At 33.9% G+C, this 18,341-nt stretch overlaps 1 protein-coding gene across 1 annotated transcript; it reads left to right on the forward strand.

Annotated features, from left to right (window-relative positions):
* The first annotated feature begins 4,205 nt into the window (after positions 1-4,205).
* LOC111406815 lies at positions 4,206-10,308 on the forward strand. Its single transcript, XM_023036187.1, has 7 exons — positions 4,206-4,242; positions 4,315-4,463; positions 7,057-7,749; positions 8,003-8,497; positions 8,741-8,800; positions 8,929-9,345; positions 9,438-10,308. The coding sequence occupies exons 1-7, from the start codon at positions 4,206-4,208 to the stop codon at positions 10,023-10,025; spliced, it is 2,439 nt and encodes an 812-aa protein (XP_022891955.1). The 3' UTR covers positions 10,026-10,308.
* The last annotated feature ends 8,033 nt before the right edge of the window (positions 10,309-18,341 follow it).

Consider the following 18,341-nt stretch of genomic DNA (forward strand, 5'->3'; position numbering starts at 1 on the left):
CGCTTTATGAGCTTGAGAGCTCTTAATTTTTTTAGAACCCACGAGTCTGTTATCATTGTTATTACTATGGGTCTGTGAGTCTAGTTTCATTTAGACATGCATGCCAATTAATATAGGATACATATTGTAGCTGGACTAATTAAAGACATAAAAAGAGGAGGAAACCATGAAGATTGTGCATTGATACTAATTTAATGCAATACCCCTAAGAATTAACCAACTAGTTTTCCTTTTTGCTCGAAAAAGCTGAATAGAATTAGTTCATAATCATCCAAACTATTACATATATGTTTATTTGCATGTTTGACGCGCACACACAAACTATATATATATATATATATTGATGAATCCTTCGCATGATAAATCCCTTACTAAAATATTAAGTCAGAATAATTATTTATCTTCCATCATTATAGTGAAAAATAAGAGTCTTAAATCGATCTCAGCTTGTTGAGAAGACTGATTTATAGAGAATATGTTTAACACTATGAAATATTTGACATTTCTAAATTATGGGTTTGACTAAACTAATTTTTTTTAATTTTTTTTTAGTACACTCAAGAAAATAAGTTCTAGAGAAATGTGAAGCTAACATATAAAATATGTGAAGATAAAAAGTTGTCAGCTCAATGATATAGGAGTTGTATGGAGATACAACTAATAATATTATCTACTCAAATGTTTTATTAATATTTGTTGAGTACACTCAAGGTCTTAATACAATAAATGGGGTCCCAGCCCATTGGGGTCACATATAGATTCCGTAAATTTATACAAGAGGGTCATAAATTTGAGTTAAACAATGAAAACATAATTAATTTAATAAAAAAACCTGTTAAATTAATTGATGCATTTCATGTTATTCTTTTACTTTTCATTATTTATATTTATTGAATCATGAGTAACCATGTGTATTTGAGAGACATATTAGATGCCGACAATCAAATCAAAATTTCTTGATTGGGACTGCAATCTGAGAATTGTTCTTAGACATTAAAAAATTGGTTATATCTTTAAGTAGCTCTTTCCAAAGACATCTGCTAATGACTCGATTAAGAAAGATGTAGCTACTATATAAACACTGTGATGACGATTGTACTGCACATGTGTGATGTTTGCAACTATGTTACCTGAGTTACAAAAGCAACATGAGAGTTTAGATCCTAACACATGATTTTCAATTCAAAGAGTTGCATTATAATAATCATATATGGAAGGATATGAGATTTCCAAGCAACTACATCGGTGCAAAATTACAGAGAAATTTTTAGTCAGTGCTCATGTACTGAAAATGATTGGCATTAAAAAGTTGTCTTAATCGAGTTCAATCATAAACCATGAACCAAGTATTGACATGGTTCTGCAATCTCTGTTAGATACGACTGTTTACAATTTATTATGAATTTAACATGAGTAAGCTTTAATGCACACTCATTGAGTTGTTGAACATGTTTAAGATCGTTAAGCCCAATATCAATATTAGTAGTAGACAAGTCATTGATTCCTTTAAGAGTATTAAGAAGAAGTCTAAAGGGCTTTGAAAAAGCATCCAAGATGGCAAGACGGTTAAAGCAAAGAAGGACAATACAAAATCTAATGACCTTTGTTATCATTTTAAAATGATAGGTCATTGGAAGAAAAAATGCAATGCTTATATCTAGTTCATTAGCTGCTTGGGTATTAGACACCAGATACGGATCTCATATTTGGACATGAATTGTTTTAATGTTAAGGACAATTGTCGTTCATTTTTATCTTGATAAGATCTTATTGATTATGATAAATTACAAAATGATATTTATATTCTAAATATCGAGTATTCTATAATGAGTATCGAAACAAAAAAAAAGCATGAAAGTGATAATCTAAATAGCACCTAAATCTGTCATCACAGATTTGGTCACATAAATGAAAATGTAATTCCAAGATTACATAGAGATGTATATTTGGGGTCAATTGATTTTGAATCATTTGACAAATACGAATCATACCTAGTAGACACAAAGATCAAATCTCATTTTGCTTAAAAGGTGAAAAATCTACATAATTACTAGGTTTAATACATAGAGATGTATATGTACTAATATTAATTAATGTTATATGAGGTTTTTCTTATTTCATCACATTTACTGATAATTATTTCAGAAATAGTCATATATTTGAAAATCAAGCAAGAAGCTCTTGAAAAAATTCAAGGGGTTCAAGTTAGAAGTATAGAAATAATTAGATAAAGACATTCTCACACTAAGATTCGATCAAGCGGGGATATTTGAAAGATGAAATTTTAGATTATCTAAAAGAGAATGAGATTCTCTTATGGTGGACTCCTTCACATACACTGCAATATAGTAGTGTATCTGGAATGAGGAATCGTAAACTATTATATATGGTGCCATTAATAACAAGTCTTGTAAATCTTCCAAAATCAATTTGCAGATCATGCATCGATTGTAGCGTGCTACACACTTAATCTTGTCCCATCTATGTTGATTTACCAAACTCCATACGATAGAGAGACAAAATGCCCAACTTTCTTCATATTAAAGTTTGGGATTGTGACGCTTATGAAGTGCATTAAATCAGATAAGTTTGAAACTAAATTCGATAAATACATATTTGTGAGATATTAAAAACAGATATTTGGATATCAATTCTATAAACACATTGAAAAGAAAGTCTTTGTCTCATGGCATATCGTCTTCCTAGAGAAAGTTCATTCTAGGAGAGAACATTTGGAGCAAAATAGAACTTGAAGAAGTTCAAGAATCTAGAATATAGTTGACCAAGTAGATAAACCTAAGTCTGATCCCACACCTGCCGAAGGACATACTTTTGATAAAAAAAAAAATAGAGATTTCTGACAATACGTCAGTTTTATGTAGATCTGGTAGGATCATTCGATCTTCAAGAATGTGCAAATCCATAATTACTAATCAGGCATTACTAATCATGGATGATGAACTTACTAATTGCAAAAAAACAAAGTCAAGTGTCAAAAAGCTGACAAGAGGCCATGAAATTCGAAATGAACTCAATGCTTGTAAATAAGGTTTAGACCTTATTTGACCAACCTGATGGGATAGAACTCATATGTTGTAAATGTGTTTACACAAAGAGGTCCACATGGATGAAAACATCCATACATACAAAGTGAGGCTAATAGCAAAATGTTACAAATAAAGACAAGGAGTTGACTTTGAAAAAACCTTCTAGCATATAGCCATGTTAAAGTCCATTTGGATTTTTCTTGCAATAACTACATACCACGACTATGAGCTACAACGAAAGAATGTCAAAATTATATTCCTTAATAGGAACTTGCAAGAAGAAGCGTATATGACACGACTCAAAAGTTTTTAATCCAAATATGCTTACAAGGTTTGCAAGTTTAATCAATTCTTATATGGAATGAAGTAAGCCTCTTGGAGTTGAAATTTTCGATTTTATAAAAATCAAATTGTTTGATTTTATCAAAATTGAAGAAGACCCGTGTGTTTATAAGAAGATAGTGGGAGTGTTGTCGTATTCCTAACACATATGTTGTAAATGTGTTTACACAAAGAGGTCCACATGGATGAAAACATCCATACATACAAAGTGAGGCTAATAGCAAAATGTTACAAATAAAGACAAGGAGTTGACTTTGAAAAAACCTTCTAGCATATAGCCATGTTAAAGTCCATTTGGATTTTTCTTGCAATAACTACATACCACGACTATGAGCTACAACGAAAGAATGTCAAAATTATATTCCTTAATAGGAACTTGCAAGAAGAAGCGTATATGACACGACTCAAAAGTTTTTAATCCAAATATGCTTACAAGGTTTGCAAGTTTAATCAATTCTTATATGGAATGAAGTAAGCCTCTTGAGTTGAAATTTTCGATTTTATAAAAATCAAATTGTTTGATTTTATCAAAATTGAAGAAGACCCGTGTGTTTATAAGAAGATAGTGGGAGTGTTGTCGTATTCCTAACATTATATGTATATAACATGTTAATAGGAAATGACATCCCTATGTTTCAATCGTTAAAATCGTGGTTGTTAAATAATATCTCTATAAAAGATGTAGGAGAAGTAACTTGATGAAATTGCTTAACTCATTCCAATCTACATAGATAAAATCTTAAGAAGATTTTGTATAGAGAAAATAAAGTGAGAGTTCATGGATACATTGATATTACTTCTGGTCAAACTAGAATGATGGCAAATCTTAATCAAGATATGGTTTACTCTAGCAGTTAGTTGGAAAAGTTCCAAACATGAAACAATCGTAAATTCAATAGAAAAGCCTAATACACCATTGCTTCAGAAGCAGCAAAGAGTTGTGATCTAGATCAAAAATTCATTAATGAACTTGAAGTAGTTCCAAACATTGTTGATCATAAACTTCTACATTGTGATAACAATGGAGCCATCGTGCAAACAAAGGATCTAAGTTCTCATCAGTTGTCTAAACATGTTTTAAAGCGATATCATCTTATCAGAGAGATCATAAAAAGAAATGACATAAAGAAAGAACGAATTCCCACAATTGATAATTTTGCAGATACATTGACAAAAAGTTATTGCAGTATAAAAATGATTGTCATGTACACTCTTATGATATTAGATACATAAGTGATTGGATCTAATGCAAGTAAGAGTTTTTAAGTGTTATGCCCTAAATCCAATCAACTTTGGACATAAATACTTTTAATATATAATTAATGCAATTTTATGGCAGATCTATTAATATTGAATCAAATTAAATAATAGTGTCCCAGGATTTTAAATCTTAGTAATTTGTTAATCACAAAGTTGTGATCGTGAGATACAAATTACATATGTTTAAATCTTAAATCATTCGTGTTCATAAGTAATAATGAAATACAGACATCGTTATTATAAATGGACCATCACGTGTGACATTTCTTACTTGTAAAGTAAGTAGCTGATCTCACAAGTTAAAGTGTGGTGACACTTGAATGAACACGTGGATGTTTTGTTATAGAACAAAATATTGAAGACCTCTAGGAGATTCCACATGGATAACTATCTGAGTATCAGTGATTAATCTCTAACTTTCAATAGTGAAATTGATTCATTGAATTGAGGTCATCATAGTGCTTTATAAAAAGACAATCGTACTTTGATGATGTTGGATTTCGCTCTGTTAAGGACCGCTAATATGATATCACTCAGGTATGTCAATAATTATAGAAGGTAGTGAATGATCAATGGAGGATTCATCAATCTTAAATAGTAAGAGATTATGATTTACATTATATTTAGTTAAGTCGATAATGAAATCCTTTGTGAAAGTGTACACATAATTCGAAAATGAGTTTTCGACTTATATTGACTTAATAGTGGAATGAAAGATATAATCGATAATCAAGATTGATATACTTCTATTTCTCGTAATTGATCGGATCATATTAACGAATGGATAATAGTTTCATGGTAAACGTACAATTTGGTTTGATCATACTACGTGAAATTTTTTTCGCATGTATTGCCCTAACATATTGCTAGATGTCAATTTGGGATGACGGATGTGGATTAGTGATAAATTAATAGGAGTGTTTTATTTTATCGATTTTGATTAAACCAAAATAATAATTCACGCCGTTAGATATCGTGATTGGAAACCTAATGGATCATACGCTAAAAGAAAACTAGAAGAATGAGATTCATCAATTAATTAATTAACAAATGCTGGATAATTAATTAATTGTGTTGCTTATTAATAAGCCCGAATTAATTTTAATTCATGGACTAAATTTAATTAATTGGATTAATTAAATATTAGATCGGATTAAGTTATAAGACGGGCTAAGCCCATTTGGGCTTACAAATGAGCTGCCAAGGTTTGAAAACTGTAGAAAATATAATTCATATTCTTGCCGGTACAAGAAAAGTAAAAAACTCTAGTTCTCTAAATCTTGATTCTTGTGTGAATTTTCGTTGGAGGTCGGACAATGGGACACATGTGGATTGCAATCATGATTGTTGAAATTCAAGAAAAACAAAAGAGTTTGTAAAATTCATAAAGGTATAAATTATATCACTATTTCTATCTAAATACAAAGCATATCTTTGGTGGGAATTGAAATTTTGTTTAAATTCCGCTCTGCATAATTAAGTAAATTTCAAAAGTGGCATCAGTGCTTACTTTTTGCTTGTTATAAACTATTTTGCATAATGAACAGTCAAAGTTGATTGTTAATTTCTTGTTTCTAGTCGTTTGAGCCCCATTTTATGAGAAAAATGAATTATATAATAGTGAATTTTGAAGGATGTGTAATCAAAAAGTTAAAAAAAAAAAAAAGGTTTATGAGTAATATTATTTTAATGAAAAATGTGTGATTAAAAATGAAGAAAAAGTATATTAAATTAATATATTATTTGAGCTCCATTTTTATTAAAATTTATTTTTCTCAAAACTCATTTTCAAATACATATTCTTCCATAATATTATTTTTGTACGTAAATTCAAATTTTTTATCGTACTTTTTAATCACATATATTCTCCAGAAAAAATTAAAAAAAATACTCAAAATTATTTTTTCTCAAAATTTCATTAAAACAAAGGACAAAGAATGAGCATATAAACACCTTATAATAGATTCCACATTATTTTTAATTTTCCAGTCAAAGTGGTAAATCAAGTCTACATCTAACAATGCATTCCGTTCGTCACCTTTTTAAATAATAATAATAAACATGACAACAAGAAATAACAAAACGTTGTCGCTTAACTGATACTTTTCCGTATAAAATAAGCCCAAGAGAATCCGTGTCATGTTTGGTCACCTGTTTTTCTTACTGCTTAAACACGCTCAAGAAACGTGTTTCTTTCTCTCTCTAAATTTCTCTGTATTTTATTTTGTAATGTTGATTGATTCATCACAGAAATAGCATTCCAATAATTCAAATATAGCCCTGCAGGTTAAAATCCTGGGTAACGGCATTTCATTTTGGCCCCTCCACACTGTGTTTCTTAATAGCTATTTATAAGTACAAATGCGTGAAGAATCGTAAATTTTGATTGGAAAACAAAGAATCATAGAAAAAAACCCTTTTTACTTTGGGAAAGTTGTTTGTAACGGATGCTTTGTGTTTGAAGGCGGGGATTCCCGGAATTGCGCCGCCAACAGCCGTCGCTGGTTATGCGGGCCCGGATGTTGTAACAAGCCATCATTCTCAGATCAGTGCAGGCGGACGACCGTCGGAGAAGCAGTCCTTGGAGGCGGCGGCCCAGCGGAGTAATTTTCCTTGGGGTTTTACTTTCAAAGACCCACTTAGATCTCTTTGGACTGGAGGTAAAAATCGGTGCGAGCCGGCGATCGCGGTAGACGACGCTGTTTTTGTGGAGGAAAAGGAGGAGATCAAAAGGGGACGGAGAGAGAAAGAAGTGCAGAGTGGGAACTGGGTTTTCAAGATTTTACGTTTGAGGTCCTTGTTGAAGGAAGTAGACGAGAAAGAGGGTAAATTTGTTGAAGAAATTAGGACTAAATTGGAAGAAGAGGAAAAGATTGGGGGACAGAACGGAAATTATAATGATTATAAAGAAAATGGAGATTGCTGTGAAGGAAATGAAGGATGTGACGTTTGTGGGATTGATGAAGTAAACGAAGAAAAATTTGAATTTGATAGAGAATCATTTTCAAAAATGCTTCGAAAGGTGACTTTGGCTGAAGCTAGATTATATGCTCAGATGTCTTATTTGGCGAATTTAGCTTATTCCATACCCCAAATCAAGGTACGTTTTCGAAAAAGAAAGAATCTATTATTTTTGTTAGCAATTTTTTGTTAGAATTATTAACTGTTTCGTTTTAAGTTGGCGAGTTTTAGATGAATTCTGAAATTTTACTGGTAATATCGATAGGAAACTATTGTTAATTTATATTGCTGGTATGCAGTTTAGGAATCGGTTAGTGCAAAGCGTCAATTTTGTAGGAGTTATGCTTGGTTGAGTTGCTATGGAGAGGCTAATTTTATCTTTGTTGGTACAGCCCAGGAATCTCCTGAGATACCATGGTTTGCATTTCGTGACATCTTCATTGGACAAGAATAAACAGGTATTGAAAGCTGAGAACGAGAAGGTGTTGGCTGCGGACCAACAAAAAGAAGAGAAGAGGGCAGCTGAAATTAACGAGGCATTAAATGAGGATAAGATGAATGGTAACAGAGTTAGTGCATCTGTTGCTTATCGAATTGCTGCCTCGGCTGCTTCTTATTTACATTCTCACACGAAGAGCATTCTTCGTTTCAAGTCCTCAAAATCAGCTCCAGATGAAAATTTGCATGAAGAAATCGACAACATCGATATGATAAATCAAGATATAGCTTCATTAATGGCAACCACTGACTTGGTGACTGCAGTAGTTGCTGCAAAGGAGGAAGTAAAGCAGGCTGTTGCAGATGATCTGAACTCGACTAGCTCATCGCCTTGTGAGTGGTTTGTATGCGATGATGATAGGAGCGCCACAAGGTTCTTTATCATTCAGGTATGTTTGCCGCAGAAATGATTTGAAGTTTTTTGGGTAATATATCTTATTCGGGAGCAGATGAAATTGCACGGTTTATGTATACGAGCCTATAGGTTATAATGAGTAATATTTTTCACTTGGCAAGGATATCCTGTTATATTCATTTCTTTAGTTTGATGTTCCATTCAGAACTTTGGTATACTGAATATAAATCAACAGCTTGGATTGTTATTGCTCAATATTCTGCTTTTCTAACTGCAGGGATCTGAGTCAATGGCATCGTGGCAAGCAAATCTATTCTTCGAGCCTATTAATTTTGAGGTAATATTTAACACTCCTTTTGGAGCTTGTGAACTATTTATTGAAGTTTTTGTGTTTTGGGATTGAAAGGCAAGCGATATCTGTGGAAATAGCGTTAATTAAGGAATCTATACATCTTTTCCCATTAGGGATTGGATGTGCTTGTGCATAGAGGTATATATGAGGCTGCAAAGGGAATGTATGAGCAGATGCTGCCTGAAGTTCGTTCTCATCTAAAATCTCATGGAGGTCAGGCAACATTCCGTTTCACAGGACACTCCCTTGGAGGAAGTTTATCGTTGCTTCTAAATCTCATGTTGCTTATAAGAGGCGAAGTGCCTGTTTCTTCATTACTTCCTGTTATAACTTTTGGTGCACCATCAATTATGTGTGGAGGGGATCGTCTCCTGCACAACCTTGGATTACCTCAAAGTCATGTTCGGGCAATTTCAATGCACAGAGACATTGTTCCTCGAGCTTTCTCCTGCAAATATCCTAATCATGTGGCGAAGTTTCTCAAGGCTGTGAATAGGAACTTCCGCAATCATCCATGCCTTCATGACCAGGTAATTGGCTAATTCCATTCGTTAGACATGTTGTTATGCATTTTGTCAAGTTTCTGTAATTGAAATATTCTTCTACGTTCATGTGTTTACAGAAACTCTTATATGCTCCAATGGGAGAGTTTTTACTTCTTCAGCCAGATGAGAATTTTTCACCGAACCATGATCTTCTTCCTTCAGGCAGTGGTCTTTATCTGTTGAGTTGTCAGGTTTCAAATGTCAACGAGGCAGAGAAGCAGATCCGAGCTGCTCAAGACACATTTTTGAATTCACCACATCCACTCGAAATATTAAGTGATCGCTCGGCATATGGTTCTGATGGAACCATTAGAAGAGATCACCATGTGAAGTCATACTTCAACTCCATTCAGAATGTTATCCGTCAAGAGCTTGACTACTTGAGAAAAGCCAAGAAAGAACAGCGCCACAGAGTTTGGTGGTCACTTTTGGAACCACGGGGAGTAAATGGCGGTATCATCGTGCATGGACCTATCTCATCAGGTAATAAGGGTCGAGGTCAGTTCAATTTCTCTGGTGTGTTTCGAGTCAGTAAAGAGTCTTTGAAAAGGTGCAGTCGGCTAGTTGCATCTCAGCACATGCATTTGCTGGTTGTGCTCTTATTGCCTGCCAAGTTTTTAATATTGAAGACCTATAGCTTGATCCATATTCATTGGTCAAGCTAGTAGCCGTAGGCCAGATGGTCCTTCTTATTACCGTGGGGACACAGTGTCCCGGACGAGAAAGAGGCTGGGATTTTTACTAGTTATGAGTAGAAAATTCTTTATTCATCTGGATATCAAACCAAAGCAACTCGAGTTCCCTGGATTCAGTAGTGGGGGCAGTTGCAAAATTGGTGTTAGAATCACATTACATACGACAAAAGGTTCTAGTTACTCCATTTTTAGTGAAATTTCATGCTCATTGTGGCAGAAAGGAAACAAAGTCACGAGACGTGTAATTAGTGTTTTTTTTTTTTTTTGGCCAAATGATTATTGATTGTGTGATTTTATCTTGGAGATTTGTTTTTGAAATAATGGATGTTTCAACCCAACAACACCTAAGGGGGTGATTAGGTGTATAATGCGGAATAAAATAACAATCAATAAAAAGCAACAAGTTACTAATTACTGTTTCTTGATGATTAAATTTAATAAATATTACCCTAATTGGTCAATCAATCACGTAGATCAAAGCAGTAAAAGTAAACTCAACACAAAATATGGTAACGAGGGAAAGCCTTTTGAAGAACTCTTCACAGGGATAAAAAGGGCAAACATTGTCAAAATGATCTACTAAAAAAGATAAGGAAAAAATTCATATGTCAAGCGTATTGTTTACATCAATTTACAAATTAGGTACAAAGTTTAAAAATTCAAAATTCAAGTTCTGTATAATTAATTGAAAATATTTATTAATTAAATATAATAAAGTCATAATTACATGACTAATGATCATAGATTCATCATTATTGGTCGCAGATTTACTTATTGATCACATATCATCGAATTAATTGGTTATTGATTATTTATAGGCCAAAAATCAAAAATTTTGCAGGTCACAGATCACAAATTATTTCATTGGTCACAGATCAAAATAATTACAAGTCACAAGATCACATATGTTCAAATTTATTGGTCACATATTCTAAATATTTGGTCACATGCACCAAATACCTCCACCACCGATCCCAATCCAGTACCAATTTTGGTCACAAATCACCACCGTGTAATTGTGCTTGCACCGCATAATCGACTATACCACACCAACACCATCGACAAAACGAACGCCAATTCAAATTGTGTAGAGTTAACACCACCACTAATCAGATCAAATCAACACTATCCATATCTCGCGCTAATCCATCACAACCACCGCTGTCATTTCCACGACCATCACCACAACCTTACCATCGCCAACCAACATCACAACCACCATCACTCAAAAACCAACAACAAGCAACCACCACCCCCAAAATTCGAAGCCACTGGATCGAAGTTCGAATAGTACAGCACAACCAAAATTTGCACCGTCGCTCATCAAACAGCGCAGGCTTCATCGATCGTGCTTGACTCTCACATCAACGTGGCAAAGTAGCAGCACTCAGATCTTTGGCCACGATTCCTCAACGGTGATGGCCGTCTGTGAGAGATGCTAAAGAGAGAGAGACGAGGCCGTCTGTGAGAGAGTATAGAGAGAGATATATAAAATGATAGGGTTTGTGTTGGATTAGGTAGGGTGGGTATAATATTTAATGATTAATTTAATACTTGAATTTTGATTAAAACAACTTTGTACTTGATTTTTGCACTTTGAAGTTGAAACACCTGTGTTTTTGTAATTTCCACAAAAGATAACTTACATTTAGTTCACAACTAAATATTAGTAGATTTGGACCATTCAACTTATAAATCATCAAAGAATCTCTTAGATTGTGCCTGCAGAACTTTCTAACAACTATGAACTACTTTTCCCTCAGTGTGGATCATCACGAGCGAACCTCATTATTCTCCAACTGAAACTCCAGTTGTATCTTCCAAATTTCATATTTCTGAAGGATTATCGGTAAATGATTTGGTTTTTGGTGTTTGATGTTTGAATCTTTTGTGATTTGATTTTGTGGTTGAGGGAAGAGATTTATGGAATGTGTATTTTTATCTCTATAGGATGTTCTCTTAAGTTGAAATAAAGGTTCAACATAGTACGAGATATAATTTGATCTCAAGTACAACTAATTAAACTATGATTTTGGACACGGAAATAGTTAATATAATTTGGACCTAACAATTTTCTATAGTTAATATAATTTGGACCTAACAAATTTCTTTCTGTTTTATGTTTTTGTCTTGGTGGAATAGATTGCAATATCATGAAGTTGTGGTTTTCTTTCTCAACAACGAGACATAAAAAACTTGAAGGCATTGATTTCTACTAATGCCCCATGTGGAGTTTGTGTAGAAGTTTGAAAATTACACCCGAATTGAAGGTGGTGCATTGTGCAGTTAGGACCATATTAATGCCCAATGTGGAGCTTGTGTTGATTTGTACCTCAAACTAGTAGACTAGGGAGGCTTTATTTTAGGGCTCAATTCGTCAAAAAATAAGGTCACACTCAAAATTGGCTTAGTACATCACTCCTACCTATATCCGTCCAGCAAGCCAAATGGGTCAGCTCCAATTGTTCCAATTTCATTTTTTTTTTTGGGATTTAGAGTTTGTCAACTGTATGCAATTTTGGAGCTATGTATACAGGCAAGTTCATACCCAGCTCCTGTTTGGTAGCAGTTTTTCAACCAAAAAAATCAACTTTTTGATCGTTATTTCATTATTCCAGTCGTCATTTTTGACACAGGTGGGACATACTTTTCTCTTTAACGGTCAAAAAATCAATTCTCATAATCAGTAACGAACAGGCTTTCAGTATGGGCAAATTAACTGTTCGATAAAAGGTCTCACAGAAGTTTGGCTCCAACCTCCATTTAAACATCAATTTCCTCGACTACACATTAATGACGCATCTCATGAGGAACTCCATTCCCACAATGAGATTCTGTAGGTTGTCGTAAAAAAAGTGCTTAAAACAAGAGACATTTTAAAACAAGTTAGGATATTTTCAACTTCTGACATCCTTGAGCATTCCAAGCTGACACATGACACCAATCCATTGCATTTTGATTTTGTAAAAAAATAATAATAATAAATAAATAAAAATAACGCAACACGCACAAAGAAGGAAGAGTGTGTGTGTATATATATATATATATATATATATATATTGTAAACGATACTTGGCATGATAAAATTAGACACCATAGTGAATATGTATCCAGTCCATTTCTCCCATTTCAACTGAAATACTTCAACAATATATACCAGTAGAGACCACATCCATGCAGGGTTCTAATGGTTCAAAAGAGTCACTAGTTCTTTGATTGAAAATTTATTGAATGTAAACGAGATTTCAACTTTTTTGTTCTTTAATATTTTCTCGTCCATGCTACCAAAAATGCCGTAATGGAAAGAGTCCAAGTTTGTAAACCGTCAAAAATAACTACACAAAGTAAATATCATTGAAGAACTCAATCATCAGGTAAAGAATTTACAGTATAGTACTCATCAGCATATGTAATTTTACCATAAAAATTTGAAAGCACAAAGCATAGGCTAGCAAGACAGAAAAAAAGTGAACCTCTAGTTTTTTCTCTTTTAATTTTTCTTCCCCTCTCCTTCAACTGAAAGAAAATTTCCCCGACACTCGTCCTACTTGACATATTGTGATATTCATTTTGTGTACCATGCTGCACACGAATACCTCTAAAAATGCGCACATTTGAAATCCACTTTTCGAATTTGAAGTTGGTCCACTTCTATATTATACAGACCATTTAGCACATCAGTATTTTATTAGATATGATTGTATCATTTTATCTTTTCTTATTCTACTGACTACCAATTCATCGAAGAAAAGAACTTCGTTATATATTTACCATTTCAGCTTGGCAGCAGAAGCTTTTAAAGCCCTTAGCTCCACTCCATTGGTGTGTACCAAATATGCCTTCGAATTTATGGCAGAAAACAAAGGAAATGTTCAATTACTGTTCAACAAACACACCCAGATTTTGTGGAGCGTCATCTTCTTCGACAAAACTCAACCTAAATGTACAATAAGCTACAAGAGTATGAAAATAACTGTGAAGAATTTACTTATTACTTGCCTCAGGGATGACAAAAAAATACCTACCTTATCAATGTTAACCTCTGAAAAGCCCCGTTATCAATGATAACCTGAAAATCGTTAAATAGAAGCAAGTTTGAGAAAAAGATAACACTGCTTGACATCATTACTTACGGAGTTAGCATTGAAATCCTTATTAGAGTTCTTGGAAGTGGTCATCAAAGAATTGGACGGTCTCTTTATACTTCCACTGCTAAAAATATTTTCCTAGTCATGGGGCATCTGTATAGTATGTCACAAAGAAATACCAAGATACACCGTCGTACAACTTGAGATCTGTTAAATGAATTCAATATAGCTTTTATATCAAGATACAAGTGGTATCCATTGGATATTCCACACGTGGTCTTGTTATAATGGCACACTAGTCTACCATGTCAATCCCAGTCATCATAGACATGGCCACTGACACAAGCTGAAAAACAGCCATTCTATACATAATAGTAACTTGAAAGCAACCGTGCTCCTTGAACAGGACCAAAAACAGGGGCGCCACGGGGGCGTGTTTTTGGGCCTGTTCATCTGGCTTTTTTGACCTGAAAAGTTGACTGAGCACACTTGTTGTAGGCTCTCAAATCTTTCGAATGCACAAAGTATATTTTTTATGCAATATTTTTTTCTGAGGTAATGTTCATAAAAGATGCCAATTATACAAGACGTCAACCACCTCAGAAAACTACAACAACAGGAGGAGAAATCTCACCTCAAGATACCACATCAGCATAAGTGTTGTCACCTTGAAGAATCATTTCGGAGAAAATGTACTGTGTGCTTAGAGAAGCAATCACTGTAATGCCCAAAAAATTTGACTTAAAATTTGATGTGTTACTGATATCATTTCATAGATTATATTTGATGTGAAAAGATTTAATTGGAAATTTAAACGTTAATATACTCGAAATTTAATAACTGAATTTAATCCATTCAAAATATAAAATCATAAAATTTAGAACATCTAATAGAATTTTAAGCAGCTATTAAATGTCTTGACGAAAATTAACTAGTGGTTATTTTTTCTAAAAATCATTACTTGGCAACTTACACACAACTCGGCCACCATCTAAAGTGACTGATCTAGCTTGAAAATATATAATTTGAAGGAATGAGTATTTTAAACTCAATAGGATACGTGCAGTCCAAAATAATATAATAAATTTTAAACGTAAGTTATGACATTTCATACTACCATTTCATTGAAATCAACCGAATACTCTAACACAAATATGCAAACAATTGAAAAAACCCAAAAGAAATCTCGCATTTCGTTTATAATGACCCGTAGGTCAATTAACGTTTCATGCATAAAATTATGCAAAACAAATAATAATGCAATGACAGTTCAACTTGCACATGATATCCAATATTAAATGGACCAAGAAACTTGTAGGATTAAAAAAGCCGTCATACACCTTACGCATACTATTTCTAAACAAAGCTTTGAAAGTAGGTGTGTCTGGTTTATGTTTTGGTTTGACCTGAAATAAATGAATGAAAAAGAAGACCAAACAAGATTATTATATAAGAGAATTTGTTTGGATTTTAAATTTAAATATTCTAATTTTTTATTTTTTATTTTTTTTTATCGATACCCACGGTTAGCAAAATTTAGTGTGGTAGAATTTAAAATTTTATTCCTTATCCATCCACATACACGTTATTACATCATGCTAAAATGAGAAAAACAAAATTCGATATAGGGGTTAATTGGCAATAAATTTTTATAGATCAAATCATTTTCCAAATTTAAAGATAAAAATATAATATTATTTTCTTTTCTTAATTATAATAAAAGTTATAATATTAAGTAATAAAACAACACCCGTTAAATAAGTGTCTTTGAATTGAAATAACTTGGATTTACCTTACATTTTAATAAGCCCAACATATGTTATTTAATGCAAGCTATGAAAAGAGCCAAATATGGATATACTTTTTCCTTCTACTACAATACTTGAATATTTAATCCATACAAAATAAAATAAATGGACCAAGTAATCATACTACAATGCTTTTGTTCCCATAGCCTTGTAGATTTTTCTTCAAAATTTAAAAGTAAACCTTGGGTCTCAATATGAGACGATGAGAGATTGGAAGGTCCTTCCTTAGATAAAAGCTTGATTTCAATCAACAGGTAGAGTGTCAGTGGAAAATCGCCTTTAGTGTGCTTCGATGATTATTCGGATACTTTTGAAGAGTCTTCAGAGAGATATGATTAATGAGTTGCAGTCTTTAAACAAGGTGGGATACGCGATCTATGGGGGCACAACAGACGCAAGAAAGGCATGGCTTTCTTTGAAGAAAGTTGATGGATTTCTTGGGGCACATACTTCCGCTCCTATTGCTCTTCAGGTCTCTTTTAGCCCTCTTTTTTTTCCTCAAGCACATGTCTTCTGGTTCTGTAAATAGCCTTTCGAGCATCTTTATTCGAACTTAGAGAAAGGTACAATCGTGGAGGAAATTCCTACTCCTGAACCTGACTCGGACTTTGTCACTGCTCGAGCATGAGAATTGATCAAAAGCATCCTTAAAAGCAGTTTGACAGATTTTAGAAAATCTAGACTAGAACTCCATAAAACATAACAATATCCTTCAAAGCCGTCCAAGGAGTTGGGAAATGGGTCGTGAGCAACTCTAATGAAATTAGGCCGCTACTAATGGCCCAAATTGGTTTTAAGGTTGAGTCGTATAATTGTGAGGAGTTGGTCATTGTTCAGTTAGTTGGACAAAGCCGACTCATAATTAAACCGAGTTTACATCATAGTCCAGGAGGTCATTTGGCAACAATTTGCCCAACAATCTCAACTAAAAAAATTATTGCTGATAGAGCACAGATTTAGCATTCAGTTATGGAAAGATTTACTGCTATTGTTAACATGATTCTCTTGTAATATTTTCCTCTTTTAGGTGATTTAATTTCCCATTGCACAGCCTATAATTCTGGGATTATATGGTCTTATTTCTATATAAATGTTGACATTAATCAATGGCAAACATACGATAGTTTTCCGCCAAATTGTTTATGGTATTAGAGCCTCTCTGTCAACCAAAGAGAGTCTAATCCTTATCCAAATCCCAGCCGTGTCCTCTGCAATGGAAAAATCCCAAGAGTCTTCTGCAACACCAATAAGTTCAGCAATTGATTCGGAACCAGTGATTGCATCAACCCCTATGAACACCATGGCTCAAAGTAATTTTTTTCCCATCAATGGAAATCTAATATCCCTTAATGCATCTTCTCAGATTCTATTAAAACTTGCAAAGAATGGTGAAAATTATGCATCTTTGAAGTCCCAAATGACCAACCTCTTCTTTGGTTACTGACTTCTTGGTTTTGTCGATGGAACTCACCCATGTCCATCAAAAATCGGTCCTGGATATCTCCTTTGGACGGGTCAGGATCGTCTTGTTCTCATTGGCATTCAGGCCACTGTCAATAGTTCAATTTGCCCGACAATAAACAATTGCACCACATCTATAGATGCCTGGAACAAGTTAGAAACTAGTTATGCTAATCGTTCAAATACCTACATGTTTTCTATTATGTCCTCTCTTATATTAAACAAAAAGGAAGAGAAAACTGTGGCTGCTTATATGAGCAAGGTTAAAAGCCTTGTCGATGATCTAGCTCTCATTGGGCATCTCCTAAACGATGCTTAAATCATGTCATGCACCTTAAATGGTTTGGGCGATGAATTCAAAGAATTGACAGCAGCGGTTCGTATTCGTGATACCCCTATAACTTTTGAAGACCTCTATGATAAACTACTTGATGAAGAATTGATAAGCAATCATGGAGAGCCAAAGGAAGAAGAAATACAAGTTATTGCACAACTCACTCAAAGGTGGTCTAATTTCAGAGGTCGTGGTAATCAAGGTGGCCAGCGAGGTAGCTACAACAACACCACATACCACGTCAATAACAACACAGGTGGGCTAAATTCTTTGTCTAACCATCGACAAATCAATCGACAGCAGTTTAAGCCCTTCTATGGCAGAGGTATAAACCATCAGTCCAATTCTCCTTCATACTCCCCTCTTTGGAATTCATATCAGCATTAGGGAAATCAAGGCCAACGTCGCGCTATTTGCCAACTATGTGACAAAACTGGACACAGTACAAAGGCCAGTCGCCCTGGTAGACGGCCATCTTCCTACATCTCTCGACCTCAAGCGAATATGGTTGAAGGACCTGTTGGAATATAGTGGTGTTAATGAAACCGGATTATTGCATACCGTATATGTAGTTTAGATACCGATTTTAAGCATA

This window comes from Olea europaea, chromosome 12 (assembly GCF_002742605.1).
Source record: "Olea europaea var. sylvestris chromosome 12, O_europaea_v1, whole genome shotgun sequence".
Lineage (NCBI taxonomy): Eukaryota > Viridiplantae > Streptophyta > Magnoliopsida > Lamiales > Oleaceae > Olea > Olea europaea.

Coding starts and splice junctions, on each gene's coding strand:
- LOC111406815 (XM_023036187.1), top strand. CDS start 4,206: ATGGCAAATCTTAATCAAGATATGGTTTACTCTAGCA. Junction 4,464..7,056: donor CTCATCAGTTGTCTAAACAT/GTTTTAAAGCGA, acceptor AAAGAATCATAG/AAAAAAACCCTTTTTACTTT. Junction 7,750..8,002: donor ATTCCATACCCCAAATCAAG/GTACGTTTTCGA, acceptor TTGTTGGTACAG/CCCAGGAATCTCCTGAGATA.